Source organism: Corvus cornix, chromosome 5 (genome assembly GCF_000738735.6).
Source record: "Corvus cornix cornix isolate S_Up_H32 chromosome 5, ASM73873v5, whole genome shotgun sequence".
In the NCBI taxonomy this organism is placed as follows: Eukaryota; Metazoa; Chordata; class Aves; order Passeriformes; family Corvidae; genus Corvus; species Corvus cornix.
Genome location: NC_046335.1, coordinates 57,543,031 through 57,566,528, shown reverse-complemented (window position 1 = coordinate 57,566,528; position 23,498 = coordinate 57,543,031). Strand labels below are relative to the sequence as shown.

The following is a 23,498-nucleotide window of genomic DNA, read 5'->3' as shown; positions in this document are numbered from 1 at the left end:
AAATTTAATCTTTATTCATCCCTTTAGACAAACTTTTGCCACAGGTGGTGTGTACCCTTGCAGAATGGCTGCTACAACCCTATTAGAAGTTAGACCCCAGTAAGAACTGCTCCCAGATTAAATTCTTATTTAATTCTTTATTAAATTTCTTATTTATATTCTTTATTAAATTCTTATTTAATTGAATTAAATTCAATTTTTTTTAAAGTTAATACTCCTGCTGGGATCCATAGCAATAGCAGAATTAAGAAATGGAAAAGGAAACATTATAAAGATGGTGAGCATTTTTAATGGCAAGATGATTGCTTTCTGTAGAAGTTCTCGAAAGCCAGGCTCGCCTGTGAATAAAACACCTCCCACACAAAGTCCCAGTTGGGTGTTTTTTACATCTGCCATGACAAAGATCCAGTTCTGTGTCTGTGTAACTTCACACAGCACCAGAGCCTGCTCTGAAGGCTTCGACATTATGTAGTAAATAAAATACACCAGTCTGGCAACTTTCTGAAGCATTCGGCAGAGATACAAAGTTGACGTTAGGCTGCTTTCCTTAGCAAAGGCACTTTTTTATTCCATTGCACTGGAGACATCTCAAGGCCTCCCTTAGAGCTGCCATTTTTTTATAGAGTAGAGAGCACACACAAAGCCCTTCACTTTGCTACAAGAGCTGGTTACTGAGAGCTGCTGTGCCCTGCCCCAAACACAGCACAGCAAACCGAAAGAAAGGAGAGCCGAGCTGCCATCCACGCAGGAGCTCTACACACACAGAGCACTTGGAAACCCATGAAAAGGCTTTCAGCTTCCAAACCCGATCAAATCAGAGAAATGACCACATTCCAACTCAACCAGGATGGCCAACTTCAGGGACTTTAGCGGTGTCTATTACATCACGCTTCACAAGAACAAGCCTGCTGTTTTCTCTTCAGCCTGCTTTAAGAAAGGCATGTGTAATGCTCTTAGGAATGAGGCAGGAGCAGGAACGCTTCTGCGGACGGGACTCTTTAATGATTAAGAGTCGGTTCCCCGCAGATTCCCACGCAGAGACCTGCATGACTCTGCCTTTCCCAGCAGCCGAGTAAAGCTCAGCTTCCCTCTCCCCGAACCTGCAGTTCCCAGCACACATTGGCAACACGCCCTGTTGCTGTGAAGCAATCCTCCGCTGCGACAGGTTTTGTCGAAACAGATTCTCCAAAAGTTCCTGAACCTCTACTCACAACTCCTTCCCCTAGCCCTCAGCTCACCCCCACAATTCCTATTTTCGTGGTTGAAGCAGTGAACTAATTTCTCTCAATTCCACCAGAGGACCAAAACACTGGCAGAGAAAAGCAATAAATCAAAGAGGGAAGACAGCCTACAAAAATATTTGTGCTGGAACACATTTTAAGGACATAGGTGATTCATGCAGAAGAAGAAGGCCACAAGGCAGTGATTAGAAATAAATTTGAATTGAAAAATACTCAGCCAAAAAGCCTAAATTAAGAACATGCTGAGCACCAGAGAGAGCTTGGAGATACAGTCTGTGTTATTAAGCTTTCTGCATTAAACAATTAAATGAAGCAATTAGATTTCAGAAAGGAGGCAATTATTTTAGGAATGAAACAAAGGCTGGAGGAAATGCAGCTGCCTGTGTGTGGAGAATGGAGAAAAGGAAAGCAAAGCACTGCATTTGAAATGTTCACAACAACCAATTTGCGTAAGAGGATTTTTAATTAATGGTCTAGGAAACTTCTTTTTAACTCAGTAATGAAAATAATGCGATTTAAGAAAAACACCTCAATATGTGATTATAACTGGTATCTTCAAAAATCATAGGCAATGGGAAGCAAGTGCTGAAAGGGACCGAGAAGTGACATGGAAAAACAATCCTCCAAGAAGAGAATTCTCCCGAGATGGCACTTTTAACTCTCCACATGTTTTGATGTGCTGTTTTCTCAAGGCTGTGAGGAAAGATGACTCTCACGAGACCAAAAGGAAAAGGTTTGAGTAATTCCTCACAGGCAGATCTTCTTGCAGAGCATCCTAAAGGACTTGATAAAATGGGTAATTAAGTTATTTGTCTTACTCATTCACAGCTTTAAGTGCAGGCTGACACTCCACAGAGCACCCAAACCTCTGACAATTTGCTCTGAGCACGTCCTCTAAAAGCCTGACCAAGCTTAGACTAAACTGGAAGCCGTGCTTTCAATTAATCATAAAACAAATATAACATCCTCAGCACAGCATGGCTACTAGAGGAAAAGGTAAGGAAACCTACCCACAGGCAGCCTGTCTCCCAAGCACACTGGGACTCGATTTTAGGCTCCTGAGGGCTGGCAGAGAATCTTTTTTTCCTTACACCTCCCTGAGTGACAGCATTCAAACGCTGCTGCTGCTGCTGCTGCTGCTGGAAAAGTGCAGCCTGTTTAGCACTTCTGAGAAACTCAATGACAAAACACTTTGCTTTTTTTCTTTCGTGTCCCAAGGAGGGCACTTGGTAACACAATGCCTGTTTAGCACCACTCCTTGCCTTCAAAGTGTCCTTAACATCCACCTTCTCCCAATCAGAGATCTCACTGCAGACAGCAATCTCATCAAACAAGAAGAAAGCCCAGTTCCATTTATCTTGGTTTTTAAGGAATTCTTTTTAATGAATTGTACCAAAAATTACACAATATAAAGCTTTAATTCAAGTTATAAAAATATGTATATGAGTTCAAAGTGTTTAATTTGAAAATAGAAGATTGCCAGCTGGATCAGAAAACATTCCCTTACAAACTGCACTCTTTCCCCTTATCCCTCCCCCCAATAAAAATATTTTGTTTCCTTCGTTTCAGTTGATTTTGCTCTCACATAAACAACATTTTAATCTCGCATAAAAACAGTCTTAATTGGCCCTGAGGTACTGCACAGATTGATGCAGTCCAGGTCATTGCTTTCATACACAGTAAAAGGATGTACAAAATCTCTGAAGAAACGAGGTTTTTATCTTCTGAGGCAGAATATTTCTTGTAGCTGATGAGTCCTTGGCTACAACTAACAGGTTATTCCAACTGATTCCCAAAATATCCTCGTTGTATGCAGTAGGCAGTATGCTCTTCCCATTCCACATAAATCTCCTCTGTGAAGCAGAAGACTCATTAAAAGTGGGTAAGAAAGGCACTTCAGCAGAGAGATTGAACTTGGAGCTGTTGCCGCACTTGCATAACTCACTCCACTTCTCTGCTCTGCTCCCAAGGATTGCTCAGAGGCAGGAAGGAAAAATTCCTGGAGCAATCCTTTTCTTTACATACTGCAGAATGGATACTGCTGGTGTCTGTGGAACAAAAACCTCCAAAACACTTGAGCTGGTCATTCAGCTGAAGCTCAGCATCTCCTCCTGGGAGCCTGGAACTGGCAACTGATACAAGTAGAGGGAATAAGAACGTGGAGAACTCTGCCTGCCCAAAAGGCAGACAGGTGGCATCTCCTGTATTACCCTTTGCTTGGATACACTCACTGGTATTTAACATACCACAGGTGGAAAGATACTGAGAATCAACGTGCAATCCCAATGGTTTGGGCTGGAAGGGACCTTAAAGATCATCCAGTTCCAACCAGGGACACCTTACACTCGGCCAGGTTGCTCCAGGTCCCATCCAGCCTGGCCTTGAGCACTTCTAGGAATGTGGAGATAAATCACTGAAGAGGAAAAAAAAGCCCTGACTGAAATGATTTTTCTATCAAACTTACAGCAGTTTCCATTCACTACAATTAAGTATTCAAGCCTCAGTGTTTGAGCAAGAGGCACCAAGTGCAATGAAAACCTGACAACTGTCAGTGTCATGACGCTTCTGCAGAGCACTGACAAGTTACCTGCTGACACCCGGCTTTCACAGCAATGGCACCACACAAAAACAACTTGGAAGGAGCTGGAAGTCCCACAGGTGCAGCAGCAATAAAACCTCTTCCAGTCTCTAGCCAGGCACTTGGCAGGATGTTTGCAGAAACACACGATGCTACAACTGTTCAAGCAAGAATGATTTCAGAGGATTCTCCCCCCTGGCACAGGGGATGGTCCCCAGAGGCCTCTACAGCCCTGCACGTCCTGGACTGAGCCATTGTGCAGTTTCTCCAGCCTTAGGTCAGGCAGGAAGGCCATGGACTGAAGTTTGTTCCAGATTAAAGCTGAGAACTGCACCTGGTCTGGCTCATACATCCTGTTCCCTCACACCTTCCAGCACCCACGAGCAGCCTCTCTGTGACAGAGGGCATGGGAGGATTCCCAGCAAGGAACCCCAAAGCATTCACAGCTTTGAAAAGAGGCTGCTGCAAACATCTGTGAGACACAATAGGTTCAGGAGAACACTTCCTTCAGGATGCTGAAGGCACTTGGTGCAGACATTGGATTTAGTTTTCAAACTAAATTTTTTTTTTGTTCCAAGAAAGAGCCACCACAATATTTAATGGCCCCCTTGCACCGCAGTCTGAGGTTACAGTTGTCTTAATATCCCTTGATGGAGAGCAAATATATTTGACAAATTACCTAAGATATTATCTTATGCTACTCCAAAAGAAAAGCCAGCACCCAGCTGAGAAGTTTACTCCTTCTCCCTTTCACACTAAATGTATAATAGGCCACCAAAAAAAAAAAAAAATCCAACCTCTCCATGAAATTTTAAATTCCAGTTGCCTCAGAAGTGTCCCATGGATGTATTTTCATGGAGATGTATCTGAAAAGGGCCTTGCAGCAAAGCAAATCTTTCCAGGTAGGTGGCAGAACAAAAGTGTAAGAATTTTCTACAAAATGGAGTTCAGGTCTTGTGAAAGTTAAAGTATCTTGAAGGAAGCATCAAACTACAAAGTGTTCCCTGAAAGGAATCTGTTTCAATGTCAATTTTCATCTGAGCACAAATTAACTTATTAAGGCACATAAATTAATGGCATGGCAAGCAAACAGTGGTAATTATTTTGGTTCACAAGAGAAGGCACTTTGACTTTTTTCATTCATATTTTTACACTGATTTCATCTGGCTCCAGTGTTCAGCTGTGAGATCTTCTCTTCAACCATGTCTGCCACCAAATTCAGGCTGCAGCCCCGCAGGGCTTTAATTAAGTCAGCCACCTTTGCATCCTTCCCCTTCCACCTCTGCCACTCCCGAAGTGCCTGAACAAGCTGTTCATACAAATTAAATCGATGGGCTGCCTCTATCCTGTCCAGCTTCACCTCCGGCATTCCAAGTTCTCGCATCAGCTTCTTCCACTCTTTCCCAACGTTGTCACATATGACAGCACTAGCTGCCTTCAGGAGACCTGAAACAGCAGACGCAGATCAAGTCAGCCATGGATTTATTAAGAAATATAAGACAATGTTTAGAAGTTGTCGGTTTTTTGGTCCTGTTTCAGCAAAATGCCACTACTCTTGTTGCACTGCACATACTGAGAGTTCTAAAGAATAGAATAGATAGAATTGGAATCCCAAAAGACAACACAAAAGGAAGATAAAAAGAGGGGAAATAATTCCACGCCGGAAAGCCGTTTGTGTACACATTTACTGGGGCTGCTGGGCAGCGATATACACGGGGATGTAACTGTTTATAACCACATACATATAATAATCCACCTACCTTTTTCATGCACATCTGGCTGACCATCAGGAGCATGAGGTTCTTCCTCTTCGAACTGCACCAGCTGTGCCACCAAGTCGTCCCTATCGATGTGCTGCAGCAGCTTTCTCAGGAATTCCAGGCTGCCGCTCGAGATCTCCTGCTGCTCCATCAGGATGCTGAAGAGTTCCCGGCCGCTTTGCACCGTCTCAAGCTTTCGCTTCCTAATTTTGTCGCGGCAGAGGAACTTCATGGCGGAGAGCTCCGTGTCCGACAGGCCCGAGGAGATGGAGTGCAGCAGGCTCAGGAAAGGATTCACGGCGCCCGGGCCGGCGCCGGGCACAGGCCGCGCGGGGGGCACTTCGGCGTCCCGTCCCCACCCTCCCGAGGGGAAATCCATTGCTGCCTGCGCAGAGCGACTTCCTGGGAACACGGAGAGACAGCGGGGAGACGACACCGGGAAGACGGAGACGGAGACGGAGACCGAGACCGACCCGGCCCGGCCCCGCCGCGATGGCCGCGACCCGCGCCCGGAACTCACGTGACCCCGCGGCTTTCCCGCGCCCCGCCCGCCCCAAGATGGCGGCCGCGCTGCCGCCCGGGAGGGTGGGTGTTCGTGCCCTCGCCGCCGCCTACCCCGGGGTTGGGGACCCGCTGCCCCGACCTCCCCGCGAGGCGAACGGGCTTGTTTGGTGCTGCTGAATGCAGAGCGTGTGTTGGAGCCGAGCTCGGCCCGGTCCGTGTCCGGCTGCAGCAGAGCCCCCCGTGCCTCAGCGCCTCAGCCCTGGCCAGGTCCCAGAATCACAGAATCGCAGAACCAATTCGGTTGGAAAAGACCTCGGAGACCATGGAGTCCAGTCTATGAGCGAACACCACCGTGTCAACCAGACCGTGGCCCTGAGAGCCACACTCATCGTTAAGCACCACCAGGGACGGTGACTCCGCCGCCTCCCTGGGCAGCCCATTCCAAAGTCTGATCACCCTTTCTGCAAAGGAATTCTTCCTAATGTCCAACCTAAGCCTCTCCTGGTGCAGCTTAGACCATGTCCTCTCCTCCTGTCCCTGTTCCCTGGCAGCAGAGCCCGATTTCCCCCCCCGGCTGCCCCTCCTGTCAGGGACTTGTGCAGAGCCACAAGGTCCCCCCGGAGCCTCCTTTGCTCCAGCCTGAGCCCCTTTCCAGCTCCCTCAGCCGCTCCTGGGCCTCCAGCCCCTTCCCAGCTCCGTTCCCTCCTCTGGACATGCCCCTCGATGACCTTCCTGAGTCACGGAGCCCAGAACTGGACACGAGACTCATGGAGTGACTTTGCCAGTCTAAGCCTGAAGCTGGGGGAACTGTAGCTTCCTTGTTTAGTACTCAATCATTGGACTTCTTGCAAACATCTACCCTTATGAGGGTTAATCTCTGTGGGGTTTTTTTCAAAAGATGGAAAGAAAAACAGTACAGGGATGAAAGGTCCAAACTGGGGAGGAGGAGGTTCTGGGGGTACCTTCTTGCTCTCCTCAACTCCCCGAGAGGAGCATGTAGAGTGTGGGTTTGATCTCTTTTCCCGAGGAAAAGGGGCTGGACAAGAAGAAAATCATCAGGGGAGGTTTAGGCGGGATATTAGGAGAAATTTCTTCACTGAAAGGGTGGACAGCCATTGGAACAGGCTGCCCAGGGGATTGGTGGAGTCACCATCCTTGGAGGGATTTAAAAGACGTACAGATGCGGTGCTTTGAGACATGGTGGTGGACTTGGCAGTGCTGGGTTAATGGTCAGACTCAATGATCTTAGAGGTCTTTTCCAAGCTTAATTGTTCAATGGCTCTATGATTCTATAGAGGGCTTTCTACACCAAGAGCAAGAAAGGCCACAACAGAGCCCTGCTCCCAAAGAGATGCCATTCCCATGGTTTCCCTGCCTGACAGCTGCCCAGGGAAGCAGCCTCTGCCCTCCCTGTGCGGCCTCGGCTGCCCCCAGAGACCCCCAGCCTTTCCCTGGAAACGCAGGGCATGCAGCCTGGCCTTTGTTCCTCACAAAGATTAATTGTGACACAAAGTACCTCCTGACCTTTAAAAGGGAAGAAACAGGGCAAATGTTAAGTCCCTGTATTTTAGAGGCGACTCTTACACAAGGTGGAAGGTTGTGAACTTTTCTTAAATGGGAAAGATCATGTTCATCCCATTGTTTGTAGGTGCCTTTTGGCTTTCCTTCTCAGCACATGTAGATAGTTCAGAGATTTCCTTGCTCCTTCTGTGAGCACTGGCACGTTGATTCCCCAAGCTGCCCCATTCCTAAGTTGTTTCCAGCACACTTTAATTTATTATTGTTACACTCACAGGCCTGTGTTCCCTCATCATAAAAAGATTTCCATCTGATAAATGGACTTAAACACTATCGTCTTCCTCATATCCGTCTCCACTCTCACATTCCAACGGGAACTCCTACCCCCCAAACATTTCTAAAACTCCCACAGGCACAAGCCCTCCTTAGATAAACCCACTAGATATTTTTGTTTATTCCCTAAATGCTGCAAACTGGAGGGAATTAACTTGTTGCAGGGTCTCATGGTGGAGCAAAGAGTGAGAGGAATCGCCGCAGAGAACCTGAGCTGGGATGAGATGTGCCCGATTTAAGAGATTTGGTTTCTTTCTGCAGCGCTGAATATACCTTAAACTCAAGGAAAGACATTAACAAAAAGGGTAGCGTAGGAGAAATATATTTGCTGTGTGTGTATTAATTTATGAAGCAGGAGCAATGCTTTTACTGATGTAAGAAGTATAAAATCCAGTTAAATAAAATCTGTTATTAATTTTATGACAGAAGGTGACTCTACAAAACAGCAGGGACCAAATCTCAATGTGCCTGGTGATGGCAGCCAGCTGAATTCAGAGACAAATCTATGTGAGAGAAATCTAAATCAGTAAAATTAATGGCTTTACTCTCTATACCTTGGCATGCAATTGAGAACATCACCGAGATTTTAATCAGCTCATGCAAACCTAGTGGCCGGATTCAGCACTGAGGTAGGAGGAGTGTGGAAGTGATGCCGCACGTTTATGTGATTCCAAAGGTGTTTAAATTTGTAACAGACACGAAACTAAAAGACAGAAATCAGTATTTAATTAAGACTCTTAAGTGCTTTTAAACTCACTCCTAACCGAAGGCAGAGTGATTGAGTAGGGTCTTTTATTCTGTCTGAACCTGACTTGGACACATTCACTGATGAAAGTACCCCAGCAACTTGCTGTATTCCAGGGATTTCCTTTGGAAGCAGTCCGTGGGGCTTTGGCAAAGGAAGGATTAGGCGAGCCTAACACATCGTAAGCGCTTCCGCATCGGAATAAAACTTAATAGAAATGATTTATTGGAGCAGCTCAGATTTCAGTGGAAGCTTCCCAGAAATTTAAGTGCTGTGAATGATCCCGTTCCTAACCAAGTAATCCTCGGGATTCTCGAGGCAAGATGAGTCCTTGCACAATACTGCAGAGGGAGCTCGAAGCCTGGGAGTGTTTCAGGCTTAGCTTTGACTTCACGGTCCTCGCTGGAGGAGCAGGGCAAAGAGAGCCTGAAAAGATTAATTTCAGCAGAGCCCTCAGGGGGGTGTCGGACACCGGGACATTCCGGCAGAACCCGCCCATTTGGGGACTGCAAAAATGGCAAAGTGTGGGGCTGTCCTGAGCTTTGGGTGACTGAGGTGTGTTTGTGTGGGAAGACGCATCGTGATTTCCAGCCAAGGCCACTGACATTCTGCTGCTCCAGAGAAACTGGAGTATTTAGGAGCTGCCGGGTTTTTAAGTGAAGCAGCGTTGATAATTTCTTTAATTTACCAGGCAATTCGATAGCAGATAACCCAGGGGGGATTTCAAATCCTCCACACGGGTTGGGCGAGCACCTTGGCAGAGGCAGTGCTGAGGAACTGTTTCTCTTTTGAGGCCCAGTTGATTGCATATATATCTTTTACTATGCCTGCTCTTGTCTCCCAAGGGAATTAATAGCACCTCCTCTTTTTCTTTGCTGTCTCCAAGATAAGAGGGGATTTTGCATTGAAAGAACAACCCCCTCCCTACTAGCAGAACTGGGCTGCAAGAGGTTTGTAGTTTGCTTGCTTGCTTTTTCACTCCCATGGTGAATAAACTGATCTCCATAACATTTCTTAATGTATTTATTCGATGCCTCTCACCCGTTTTTTCTTTTTTTTTTTGCAAAACCCCAAAATGCACATTTTCAGCAAAGAGAAGACAGTTTCTGTGTTTTCTTTTGTGAATGAATTGATCTGCACATGTTTCTTTTGTCAGCTATCACCTCTCTGTTGCTATAACAGCCAATGTAGAAAGAAGTGCTCTGGTAAAGAAACTCATTTGTGAAGAGACTAAGGATCTTAGGAGAAAACTGTCCCTGACAAAAGGGCCTGTAAGAAATGTCAAATTATTGTGGGTTGAGAGAGTAAATTAGAAGCAGAGTGTGGGAAAAGTAAATAAGTACTGAAAAGAAAGTGAACTCTGGCATGACTAGGTTGTATACAGATAAAAGATCTGGCCAAGTAACAACAACAACAAGCAAGAAGTTGTTAACAGATGCTTGAACTTAATATTGAAACAGCAGAAGTGTTGATATAATTCTGTTGATACAGTTCTGTTGTGTTATTGTTGGCAGAAGAAGTTAGTTTAACTTTAGGGGAAGGGTAAATTGTAGACTTTTGTTTATTTGCTCCGGCTAAAAACCTCTGACTTGACTTTTTACCTATTTTTGTAGTGAATTTTCATCATACCATGGAAGTATGAAATCATTCAGACAAACATTTCACATGTCAATAAAGCTGTGTGTATATGTTAGCCCAGCACATCTCATTCCTATAAACCATATTTATTACTTAAGCCCTGTGACATCAATTTGGCACTTGGAAAAACAGGAGAAGAGAGAAAACAGACAGCAAGGGCTGTTTGCAGAGGAACATTGTTGTGAAGTGACAAAACACCCCCGAGTAACAGTGAATGATCATTAGATCTCTTTTGAGGCCCTTTCTCTCTCTATTCAGTTCAGTTCCTGCTCTGTAACTGGCTAAGGGTGAAGCAAAGCAAGTTAAGATCCAAACTGGAAGTTGCTGTTCATCCAGGGAAATAATCCAGCAGCTTTGATTGCCAGGCTTGGAAGCTAATACTAATTAATTTCTGCAGAGTATGTATAATTTGTTCTTTATTTTCCTGAGCTGCTGTATTGCCAGTTCCTAAACCAGATGAAACCATGAAAAGGTAAATACTTACCACAATAACATTTATTTTCTGTAAATTGAGGTGTTTTTCTTCACTCTCCATCATTGTAATAGAAAATACAATATTGTGAGCAGCTATAAAATAAAGGTTAGGATAACAAAAATAATTATTTTGCAGAAAACTGATCCATTTTGCACCACTTGGAAGTATTTCTTACAAGCATGTAATTAGTCCTGTGCCATCGGACTTCCTCCTCCCACCCAAGGAAAGGTTTTTTTTCCCCTTTACTTACTGAGGAGCAGCACTCCATTGCCTGCTGGAGAGCACTGCAGTTGAAATAATGGCAGCAGCAATTTTTACTTGTGGGTGTACCTGTGAATATTCAGCTCTTATCTCTTCTGCACTAACAGACTCTGCTTTGGACCTGGTGAAAAATGTAAACTTTTTCCCAGCCAGCATCCAGCCTGCAGAGCAGCCTCTTCAGAGACCAGGGAATATCGAAATGTCTCTCAGAGGTACTGAAATTTTGCTTTAATAAAGAAAAATCAGTGAGCCTGGTCACACTTGCTTGGTTTTTGGGTTAAACTCAGGTATTGTGAACTCACTGCTGTGACTGGAGATGATGACAAGCTGAGAGAGGTGGGGGTTATTTCCTAGAAACAGTATTGCCTTAGATACCTGACTTTCATTCTTTTCAGGATGTGCCAATGCAGTATTTTCCATCTGAGTCACTGTCCTGGAAGTTGGAAGGTGCAAGTTTTCGACTCAATTCCGATTAGAGAGGGAGTGCCTCGCCTGCTCAAACACAGTGCAGTTATTACCCAGTTATTTCCTTTCAGAACATGAATAGTTTTGTGTAGCCACTAAGTGATACAGGATGTGACTGGGCGAGTTGCTCACAGGGATTTAGATATAATAAATAAGAAAGCAAATCTGATTTCATCATCCCTCTCCCTCAGTTCTTTGGGGAGGAAGTATTATTTTCTGCTCTCTGAAGAAACGCTGTAATTTGAGCTAGCCCACAGTGCTGTGGTCAGAACCAGATACCAGCTGGTCCTAAACCACAGTTTGGAATCCATTTTCATACACAGACATGTGGGAAACTTGTTGCATTTGTTCCCAGAGATGAAAAGTCTCGGAAGGGAGCGTGGCTTCCTGAGAGAAGGCTGGATTAATCTAATACAATATATAGCATTTATGCATTTTCCTCACAGTCTGTACCCTTTACAAGAAGTGAGGAAGTTACATGTGCCACAGCTTGGAGCCAAAAAAGCCACAGAGGGAGTTTTCATTTTTTCCTTTTGTAGATATAACCCAAATTAAAAGACCTGTAGCATAAGATCAGCCCCAAGCTCACCCTCTCTGGTCAGTCAAATACACATTTAACCATCCTTGGCTGTTCTTCACCAGTTTTGGAGTGAGGCTTTCGAAAGGAGCCTGTACCACATCTTTGCCAAGCACCTAAACCTGCCTGTGATTAATTCATTGTCACTTCTTATACCCAAGAAGCCCCAGAGGTGATTACCAGCTTAGCTCACCAGCTCTAAGAGGCAAGTCTTGTAAAGAGGTGGAGAAACTTGGGTTCAGAAGTCAAACTCAGAGAGGCAGAAGGGAAGAGGTTCAGTAGAAGTTCAGAGCTACCTCTCAGTTTTACCCATTTCACTCTTTGAAGGCAGGATAAAGATGGAGCTGAAGTTCACGTTGATTTGGAGGAATTTCACTGTTCCTCCCCTGCTCACAGCTCCTCTTTTCCAGCAGGGCCTGGGGAGAGTAAAATGCCCAAACACCTGCAGGAGTCAGAGCCCACCAGCCTGCAGACACACAGTGCACACACACCGTCTCCTGCAGCACACCCGGAGCAGTCTGGCCTGCTGAGATTTGTTGCCCTCCCACTTGATGGCTAGTTACTTGCAACTACCTTCCTTCCTTACCTGGAGATGTATTTCAGAGATTAATACCATGAGAAGTGTGAGCTGCTCCTGTAATTACACGCTGCTGCCAGGACAGATGGGAATTCCAGGCTCGTGAGCGACGTCCCTCCCACAGGAGCCAAGCCTTCCAGCTTCCATCTCCACACCAGACCCACAGCATTGCCTGGCTTGGCACGCTTGGGATGGCACATGGCTGTGGGAACCTGGCAAAGGCTGCCCCATAACGACCTACAAGGTGTCCTTGCCTTAGGAATCCATCCTCTTTCCAGAAAAAAACCATTCCTGTGGCTGATCTGTCAGCTACCTGGGCTCTGAGAACAGCAGGCAAAAGCCTTTTCTTCCTCCCTTCCCTATTTCGCACCTTTCCTGTAGCTCCATCTCATATTTCAGCTGGAGAAGATAACCACGATTTTTTCATTTAGCAGTAAAAGTAGGGAATAACCTTTTCTTCTCTTCTAAGATTGCTTAACCACATGCCTCTCGCTCTGAAAAATGGACTTTATTACACTTCTAAGCTTGTTCAGCACAAACACTCTGCTATATATTTTGTATTTTGATTCTTTTTTCTCATGGTCATCAGAACAGATCCGTTTCCTGTTTTGGCATGAATTTTTTTCCCAAGATGGAGGCAAGATGAAAGCTTTGACCTCAAAATCTTCAATCCTCTTGGATTTTCCAAGGCCTTTGCCTCACGGAAACCAGCACAGTGGTGCACCCAACTCTTTACTGCTCTCACAACGCATCTGCATCGATTTATTTTGGCTTTAGCTGACACTGAGGGTTAGAAAAGTAACCTGCAATAACTGTCAGGAGTTTTTGTTTTATCCAAAGTGAAACCAATCACTCAATAAGTAATGCTTAACCTCATGCAAAGCACGCTGAAGTCCAAGGGAATCAGTGGAAATATTTTCTTTGGCTTCAGGTGGCCTGCATGGCCTTAAAAACTAAGGATAGAGTTAAAATTCAAAACAAACCATAGTTAGTTTTTTCTTCAGAAAGGCCTGTTGGGCTAAAAAAAGAAGGTTAAAAAAAGAACTTTGGTTTTTCTCTGCTATACTAAAAATGGCACGTTGTGTTTGGTCATGGAATAAATAGTGCTCGAATGTGCAAAGAATTGAACCAGAGTTTGAATGGAATTCATATAAATTTTAAAATGGGGGTTTTTTTCCAGTGGCAAGAGGAAAAGAAGTTGTTTACTCTGAAAGCTTCATAGGAAAATATAAATGCACTCAAGTGATGTATGGAGCTCTGAGAGAGGTCAGACTCCTGAGGTATCAAGATGAAAAGTAAATTATTATTGCTTATTGGAAATCACAACAGCCAAAAAGGTCATTAACAGCTCAGGACCAGGGAGCGTGGGGGGGTTAAAAATAGAAATGTGTCTGTGCCTTGACATGAGACTTATTCACCCTTAAGCTATTTAAGACTGCAAAATATTTGTAGGACAGTATCTTGGAAACACAATGACATGGAAATCCAGGAGCTCCAGACTCGCTCTGGCAGCACTGTGGGGTGGGAACAACTTCCTCCTCGGACGCAGCGACTGACGTCGTGTCTTTGCCGCGAGCTTCGGACGGCAAAAAGCAAACAGTGATTCAGGAGTGGTTCAGAAATGGTCCTTGGAGCCTTTTCCAGCAGGAATCTTCCCCCTGGTCTGCATTTTCTCTTGGACGAAGCAAACTGGTGTTGTGACTTTCCTCTTCAATTTGTTAAGACATTGCTTTTGGGACTCTTTTTCTTTGCTCAAATCACGGCTGGGAAGTGGTTTTGTACTCGTGGTTTTGGGGCAGAAGCATGCCAGGAACAGGGTGAATGCATGTCATGGGCATGCTGTCATACCAACACAGAATTCAGCTTTGTATTTGCACAAATGAAATATTTGGTTTGCTACCTTTCATCAAACCTGGCCCACACGGTGACTGGGAGTCACATCAAGGCATGGCCGGGTATTCTTTGATCACTTCCAGATCCCTGCTTCCCTGCTTTATTTTTTTTCCCCCTCTATTCCAGTAAATCCTTATTAGCATTATCCTGCCCCAAATTTGCTATTGATAAAAGCAAACCTTTTTTTTTTTGGTGTGTCCCAAATATGAAAAAACTTTCAGGAGAAGTACCACAACCACAGTGCAGATCTTTTTCTGGAAGGCATTACCTTGTATCTAATAAGCTCATATGTACTATTTTGTCTTTAAGAACTCACAATCCCACGCAGTTACCAGCTAGACCATGATTTACCTGCTTCTAGTGTCCATGTCCATTCTCTCAGCACACAATTCCCACCTTCTAACTAAATTTCCTGGCTTGGACCATTATTTTCCATCAGGGAAAGGAGGATTGGCATGAAGCCTCCTGCTTCACCTTCTCATAGAACAGTTAAATGGGAGAAGGAGAAAAAAAAAATGCAACCAGCAGGTGAGGTTCTGAGCCCAGCTTTGCTTGGACAGGTCCCTCAGGGCAGTGAAAGTGTGACAGCCACCGTGGGGCCGTTTTGCTTCCCTTCAGAGCTGAATCCAGCAAGGCGTGGTCAAAAGGCTCCCCGAGTTTCACTCCTGTAGTTTCACCACTTCATTCTTGATAATGAGTACAGTTTCCAACGAAAAAAGAAACAAAGCCAATAGCATTCTTCCTCATTGCAAATATCTTAGCAAAAGCTCCTCCACATTGTTTTCTCCTAAATGCCTAGGATTAAATCAGAAGAAAAGGAAAGCTCCCAGGCTAAGGCCCATCATTTCATATTCCGTGTCTGTAGGTCCAAAGCAGCCAAAAACTCCCTTTGTGCTCTTGGAGATGGATTTCAGGTGGGATTCACTCATCTCCAAGGGGGTCTCTAAAGTGGCTCAAACACCAGATCTAGCTGGGACATTTTTAGGAAGATGTCTGTATGCTCAGAGCACAAGGAGGGTTGGGAACAGAACCTGTCCCACAGGAGAAACTCTTGGATATTTAAGTTTATTTCAAATAAGTGTTCAAAGAAAAGGAAAAAAAAAAAAACCCGAAATAAAACAGATTTAGTATATATTTGCTTTTCTTTAAAAAATGATTCCATGAAAGAATTTTATAGATATCTAAGTAGTAATACAGATTTTTATATACAAAATTCCATTTCAAACAATTTACTGTACAAAAGAAAGTATAAGCATTACTGTTACTATTCCATGATTTCAGCAAATGATGAAAAATTCGGCTAAGTATGTGTTCAGGATATAGTTCCACCATTTACAGGAATGTCAGTATTAAGTTGGGAATACCTTCACGTCAGTATTTACAGATTAAATCCCCTTCAAGGACGATCCCTAAGATTTCTCTTCAGAATAGGTAGTTTGGCTTTCTCCTGGATCTTTTGGGCTACCGAGGAATGAGAGGAAGAACAGGTTTCCAACAAAATGTGTGGACAGAATTCTGCTTGATTTATCCCCACTCCCAGTCCTATTGCAGTCACTGGGACTGACCTGGACCTGCCATTTACTGCCAGGCATTGTGTTTATGTGGGAATAAATCAGGCAGGATTTGGCCCTGCAGCAACACTCTACCCTAAGTTACAAATTTTAAAAATAGTGACATTCCTGCAAGTCAAAATACAACAGAAACAAGATTTAACAAAATATAAGCCCTTTATTAATAAAAATCTTTGGTTGGATCAGTATTTTAAATAAGCTTCAAGAATATTTGGTTAATACCATTTATCTTTCTTCCACATAATTTCTCTTCTGGTACCTTCTTTGGACAGACTACAGAAAAATATCAAGTTTATCACATACTTTAAAACAAATAAATATATCAAAAGCTATATATGGCATTCTTTTTAGACTTCTAGCATTAATCTTTAAATTAGTTTGGCGAAGAAAAAAGAAAAGAACAAAAGAAATAACTAACTCCTCTTGAAAACAGCTTGGTTTTGTAACAAACCATACAGTAGTTAGACTTTAAAGAAATCTTTCCTTTTTATTTTCTTTTTCAGTTTTGTAATGCAAGTGCCATGGACAAGACAAAGCAATAAAAAGAAATTAGGTTAATTGCACCAATGTTATTTGGAAGTGCAGTTCATCAGTCGACAAAGCAAAACTAAAACATATTATGCTTAAAAAGAGCTGTACTGGTGGGATTTAACTAGTTGTGGTAGGTAAGGATTTCAGACTTATACTTTAAGGAAAAGCTCCTTGTACAAAAGATAGAGGATTTTAAGACAAAAGAAAAGTCCTGTAACTGACTGAAGGTCTGGTCCTGCAGCCCCAGTGCAGGCAAAGCTTCCACTGAAGACAGTGAGTGGGATGCATTTGGGATTTACTCCTCTGGCACAGCCTCTGGGAAATGCCAGCCAACAGCAGAAAGTCTGTGGGAAGCACTGGCTGTGAAACACGGGTGCAAGTACTCCCTTTTCCTGCTCCAGAGGGCTACAGGGAAAAGCCTGGCTGGGACAGGGATGTGCTGAAACAAGGGGGAAAACAGGGAATTTCCTCAGCAACAGCAGTGTCCGAGTGCTTGGCAGGGCAGTGAGAGTCACTGGAGCTCTCTGTGTGCTCATTTAACAAAATGCTCCGTGACCGCGGACCTGCTGGGGGATCTCTGGAATTGTGCTGCTGCTGCTGCTGCTGCTGCTGCTGCTGCTGCTGCCGCCAAGAAAGCACTTCCCAGATTCCCTGCGCTGATGTTTCCGGAGGCAGCGGTGCCCCGGGGAGGGCCTGGGGGACACAGCAGGCTGCCACAAGTGCCCCCTGTCACTCCAGTGGGACTCCAAAGCTCAGATTCACTGAGCTAAAGCCAGCCTTGGGAAGCAAGTCAGCCTGGTAGGCTTTATGGAATACTAGGGAATACTGATTTTGCATATAATTTATCGAGTTACCCCATGGACCTTCAAACCTGGGTTTCCAAAAAATAGTTCAAGTTAGCATTATTATTATTATTATTATGACTTCAAATTCACCTTTATTTTGTTAGATAATTGATAGGCTAAGATCAGATTCCCAGAGAATATCTCTAGCAAGATGTCCTAAGTACCTGCATTTCTCAATGCACGCCAACATCGATAGTGTTACCTACGGATGAAATATAAAAACTCCCTGCATTACTGCTTGTGCAAAAGGAAAAAAACCAAACCAACAGAAACCCAACATTGTCAGAAATAGAACGTGGTCCTCCGTGTTTGCAAGAAGGGCATTTCTCACAAAGATGGGAGCGAAATGGCAGCACATCCTTCAGCATGCACCGGGGTGTCCATGACTGGAGTCCTGCCCTTGGCGCCATGGCTTTTGTCTCTGGAATGCCCTGACAGACTCAGCTCCCTCCTCTTCTAGACGTCCAGAGGATAGGAATGGCAGGAGGACAAGCTCCCACTGCGGCTCCTGGAGAGCCTGGGGCTGTGGTTGTTACAGTTTTCCCCTTTTTTCTTGTCTTTCCAGGTTTCCAGCATCTGCAGCTTCCCTTGCTCTTCCCTCATGAAGACCTCCACCATGAGAACTTTCTCCTTGTGAATCTGCTGACTAATGTCCTTGGGAATGTCTGGGATAATCCAATCAACAAATTCACTCATGAACATGACCAAGTTCTGAAAATGAAATTGTGAGAAAGTGTCAGTGAGCGTAAATGAAAGGGAGGCTGTAGGGAAAGGAAAGGGGCTGATTTTGGTGGGCTTAGGAAGGAAAAATGAAGAGAGTACAATATTTGATCTGGAATACTTGACCAAATTCCCCTCAACTGCTTTGTGTGTGCTAGAAGTAGAGAAATACATCATAGACCTCCATGATTTATGAACCAATCCTGACACAGCCTTGTAGAAATCCAAAGGAATTTGTCATTGGTGAGTGGCTCATGAGGTTTACATCAGGAAGGCAGAAACAAGTACAAGAGGTAAAATGGCAAAAATTGGTAAAATACGTTCCAATTAAACTCTTCTGATTGGAAAACCTTGATTCAAGGAAAGGGAGGTCTTTCCCAAAAAGATAATTTTTAATCAAAAAACCCAATAAAAGTTTTGAAACAAGTTATTCAGATAAGGCAGACTTAAAACACTTTTGTCACAATAAGCAGCATCACTGTTGTGATTAAATAATGTCTTTTAAGGACAAATGACAAGATTTTGGCTTCTTATTCAGATGCAAGTTTAACTGGGAAAATTTTGAAAATCTCATTTCTTGGCTAGTTCTGAAAATGATTTTGGATTAAATTTATGCTGCTTCAGTGAAACTGTTGATGTCCTATGGGAGAAATTGGTGGGACCTAATTAGTATCAGCCTGGTGCTTTGCTGTTCTCTAAGGTCATTAAGTTCTGCATCAAACCAGTTCAGGGAATCCCTGGGGATGAATTGTTCCCCTGAGGATATAGCAATGCCTGGCTGGCTGGGTGGGACAAAGAGGGTGATGAAGACGGGCAAATTTCTTTGCCTTTTCCATGAAACAACTGAGAAAGAAGATAATTCTTTGGCCCAGTAACTTATTTCCAAGTGCCTGCAGTGTAACCTACCTGGAAAACTATCACAAATGCCAATCTTGCTGCTAGGACAGCCCAGAAATCCTTAGAAATGTCGTATTTGTTTTCAGACCAGGGGGGTTCTCTATAATCTTTGTACCTGCGAAACAAGACTCAGTAAATCAGGGGTGCAATTCAGAAATGTTAGCACCAGAAGGAATTATCAACAAACAGTCAAACAATAAATGGAACTGTCTAAAAGAAAGTTCACTGTATTAACCTTTCAGAAACGAGACACAGCTGAAAGTCTCCCTTAGCCTTCCAGTTTTACTCAAAAATTAAAGCTTAATACATCTTAATACCCTCTGATTACTACAAATAACATCAATTTTGCATAAGACAGAGTAAACTACACAGCCCAGGTGATGTATTTTATTTTAAGATAGGTATAAAGACAACATATATTTTTCAAACTAATTTTAAAGACAAAAATACTGACCTCAGATTCATAGAAAATGTTTAACACATGATTAGCAAAAGATTGAAGCTAAATTTTGCCATGTGGAGAGAAGAGAGTTTTTCCTTATTTATGGCTAACAGAAAATCTATGTGTTGATTAACAGGACCAAACAAAAATACATTAAATTCAAAACCACAGCATCCTGTCAATATTTTGAAAGAAATAGGGCTCTGCATTTTCAAATGATTTTAAAATCCTTGGGATACGGATGGGCTTGGAAGAAGGCAGAGGCTGGGACTGGAAAGCAAATAAATTTGGCCTTTTGGTATTGGACCACGATGCCAACACTTCCATTCTGTGCTGAAACGTGTTTGCCAACCTTGCTTAACCTCTGCCCAGAGAGCAGCAGGAGGAAACCAGGAGAAAGTAAAAACAAGCAAAGCTACTACAAATGCAGTTTGGGTTGGTTTTGCTTTCATCTCAGAGCGAATTTTCTGTTTAGAGGTCATTTCAGCATATTAACTTGCACTATTCAAATGCATGAAGAATGTAATATAAAATAATACCATTCAAAGGCAAGGTTTTTTACTTGGTCAGTTTGTGTGATTTTCTTAGTATGTGTGGATCAAAGTCATCTTTGGTTTTTTCTTCTCTGGAATATCTTGTCCTTCCTTGCTCTCCTCTCCCTTTTCCTCCCTCCATTGTCCCCCTTTCAGCTCTGCTGGTCTAAGCGCTTTCACTGTAAGATTTGGCTTTGGCCCCCAGTTTTAAGAATTCAGAAGCTGAAATAGGTAACCATAATTTTCCTTTAAACATGAAAAGAACACACAGAAGTTGTCACAGCCATGCAAATTTCTCCTGTGTGATGACACTTTAAATAAATCCTAAGTTCCAGTGCAGATAAGGATGCTACTGCTCTCATCAGGAATTGGAAACTGGACAAAAAAAAAGAGGTCATGGCCATTATATCATGACATGACATCAGAGTGACATCATTTTCTTCCCTTAAAGCATCATTGTGCTGTTTATCATTATTTGTCTCCGTTCCTGGAAAAGGGAATCCATAATAATAAAAATCTTTGCATGGACAAGCACTGAATTTAACTAATGCTAATCTCCATTTCCCCAAATAAGCAGTAAATCATATTCAGGCTTGTGATTACTTGATATGTAGGCAAGATGTTCAAGGCAGTGGATCCATCTGATACAAAAGGCTAGCAAGGTGCTAAAAAAGGCATTGAAAATACAAGGACCCTGCCCCAGGAATGTCAGAATTTGCCCCACTCTTAGCCAGCCGTGAAAACCCTTCACGTTAGTGATCATTCAAGAGAGTACCTGCATATCTGAACCTCGTAGCCAAGATCCAGGGGGTCGTTGGGAGCTGTTCCTGCTTGGAAATCGCTGACATTAAAAGAGGATAGTGTATGGTTGACGAAGCCATGCATGGTGCCATTCTCACTGTACATGTACAGGTACACGAGGCGTGGAATGAAGTCGGATGTGAATGAGATCACAAATGCCTGAGCCACAAGAGTAGAGAGTGAGCGCAGTACCCAGGCAGAGCTTAAGTTCATCACATCCTCAACCATGACTCGCCCAAACAACTCACACAACTCAGGGGAGCCTGGGGGCCCTGAAAGTGGAGCATCCACTGCACCAGCAAGGGATTATTCACTGCCCACTCTCCCAAGGTGCAGCGTATTCCCCGGAGCAGTGCCACACCAGCTGAGGTGTCTGCGTGGGTGACAACCTGAGCCCCCCAAAAATGGAGCATCTGTACCCCCCAGCACCAGGGGAGAGCTACCACAGCTCTGCTTCCCTGTGTCCCCATCACAGCCTCTCCCTGGTGCCTTGCACAAGGTCTAATTGATTGATTTCCAGCTGCTTTTCCATCCTGCAAACAACCGACGGTGATTTGACTCTTCCAAGTCTCATTGCATTGCAAAAGGACATTAATTGCATGTGGTTCTTAACTTCATCAGGATAAAAGCATGAGGAGACTGAGCCCAGTTGTATTTTTATGGTCACAAAAGCTGCATTTCATCCAGTTATTTAAAATTTTCTAAAAAAGATCGTGGAGAAAAGGCACGACAGCCAATTGGGCTGAGTTCCTCATGACTTTAGCCTTCCTCGTTTATCATCATTATGAAACATTGCCCCTGGCATAAATCTCATGTACATGTGGAACAAACACAGTACAAAATGTTTTACTTATTTTATGGTAAAGAGGAGCAGTACACTGATCAAAGAGGGAAAAATAACACAGGGTATTGATGAAGAGAGACTACACAGACCGAAAGAGGAAAACAGAGAGAAATTATTTCCAAAGGAAAAGAAGAGAAATGGGGAAGACAAGCTAAGGCAGCATATGAAACAACCAAAAGAATGAGTTTGCCATAGCACAGCAGAACCCTGGGGACAAAATGAAGGGATTGCAAGTCTGGATAACATAAAAAACCCCACGGGAGTCCATGGCCATGTGGCCATAAGCGCTACAGAGCCCCTGCTTTGCTGCATTGCAAACGTGTTGAACTTCAGCTGGACTTTGTTTTCATCTTTCCCCAGCTGGGGTGTGAGGAGGATGATCATTGTGGGTGTCTATTCATATAGAATAGCACAGAAGTACATGCATTAATACATTAAGGCCTGCTAAATTTGTGTAAGATGTTGAATTCAATTTTTTTCAGGATTTTCCAAGCTCTCTGAGTGGGGGCAAAGCAGCTCGAGGGCAGATTTTCGATGGAGGGATTCTGCACTCTGAGGAGCTGAACTGACTCTCATCTTAACCAAAACAGTGCTGAAATGAAAAAATACATCTCATCCTACTGATAGTACTTCACAAGAGTAAAAGTAAGCCGCTGTGGTCGTGTTTGTTTGAAGGGCAAAACTGTTTCACGAAAACATTCTGGAAAAAAGCAGCAGTGACTAGTTACTATTTTACATTATTGCTACTGCTATCACAGCTTGAAAATAAACACAGCAACTCATCCTCTAATACTTCCAAAAGTTTCTAAATCTTATCCTTTCAATTGATTTAAGGGATTTGTGCTGAAGTAAAACTAATGGAGCAGAATGGAAAAGCCAGCCTATTGAATTCAAATTTAATTCATGCTGATTTACTTACGTTTATGATGACAGCAAGCTTTCCAATACCTCTGAGGATATTATACCAGATTCCTAAGGAAGGAGACAAGCATGTCAATGCTGTTCTAGTTCCTGAAATTAGATTAATTACATCTTCAGCTCACACAGTTAGGAGTGTGCGTGATTGTGCTGAGCTAGAATGATATTTTAAATAGAAAAATAACAAATCATAAAAAATCAATTTAATGGCTTGTAAGCAAAGGGAGCCCAACTGTGTTTTGGCACCTATATTTTTGAGGTTTGAAGAATGGGATTGAACTGCAATGAATTGCAATGAATACGTTCTCAGAAACAAATTTAAAAAAACAATCAAACGTCCATCACAATCAAAAAAATCAACATCACCCTCCCTATCATCTCCACCAGCAACCTGAACCTGCTGCATCAAATCAGGGAGCCACAAAACACCTCCAAAACAAAGCCATGGCAAAACAGGGCATGTTCTTCAAGTCTAGGATGATCCTAGGGCACAAGGATGAGCCCAAGGGAAAAAAGAAAGACTCTGCCTGTACAGCAGTAGGGTGAACATAGAGTTTAATAACAGACAAATCTCTCTGCTCTTGCTGCCTGGCTCTGTAACAAGGACAATTATTTTATTTCTACTTTTATTTTTATTTTAATGAGCTTTTTAGTTATAAAAAACCACCATTTGGGAGAAGCAGCTCCCTCATGACAAGCACCCATAGGTGTTGGCCCCCCTGTAAGGGCAGGACTGTGCTCTTGTCCCCACACAGCCACAGAGCCCAGTTCCAGCTCCATCCACTGCAGTTTTCACCCTTCTGACATTCCTGCCGAGTAGGGACAAAGGGA

The 23,498-nt window shown here is 43.6% G+C and overlaps 2 protein-coding genes across 4 annotated transcripts in view; both read right to left on the bottom strand.

The window, feature by feature from the left end:
• Window positions 1-2,599: 2,599 nt before the first annotated feature.
• Window positions 2,600-6,105, bottom strand: FADD (Fas associated via death domain). Its single transcript, XM_010412593.3, has 2 exons — window positions 5,580-6,105; window positions 2,600-5,265 (listed from the first exon to the last, which is right to left on the bottom strand). The coding sequence occupies exons 1-2, from the start codon at window positions 5,956-5,958 to the stop codon at window positions 4,979-4,981; spliced, it is 666 nt and encodes a 221-aa protein (XP_010410895.3). The 5' UTR covers window positions 5,959-6,105; the 3' UTR covers window positions 2,600-4,978.
• Window positions 6,106-15,679: 9,574 nt separating this feature from the next.
• The window catches only part of ANO1 (anoctamin 1), a 72,896-nt gene continuing 65,077 nt past the window's right edge, over window positions 15,680-23,498 (bottom strand). For all 3 annotated transcript variants that reach the window (XM_039552764.1, XM_039552762.1, XM_039552763.1), the window contains 4 exons: window positions 22,669-22,721; window positions 20,880-21,064; window positions 19,139-19,244; window positions 15,680-18,223 (listed from right to left, as the gene is read on the bottom strand). In XM_039552764.1, the coding sequence (XP_039408698.1) occupies window positions 17,969-18,223; window positions 19,139-19,244; window positions 20,880-21,064; window positions 22,669-22,721 (599 nt within the window). In that variant the 3' untranslated portion in view covers window positions 15,680-17,968. The remainder of the gene's footprint in view (window positions 18,224-19,138; window positions 19,245-20,879; window positions 21,065-22,668; window positions 22,722-23,498) is intronic.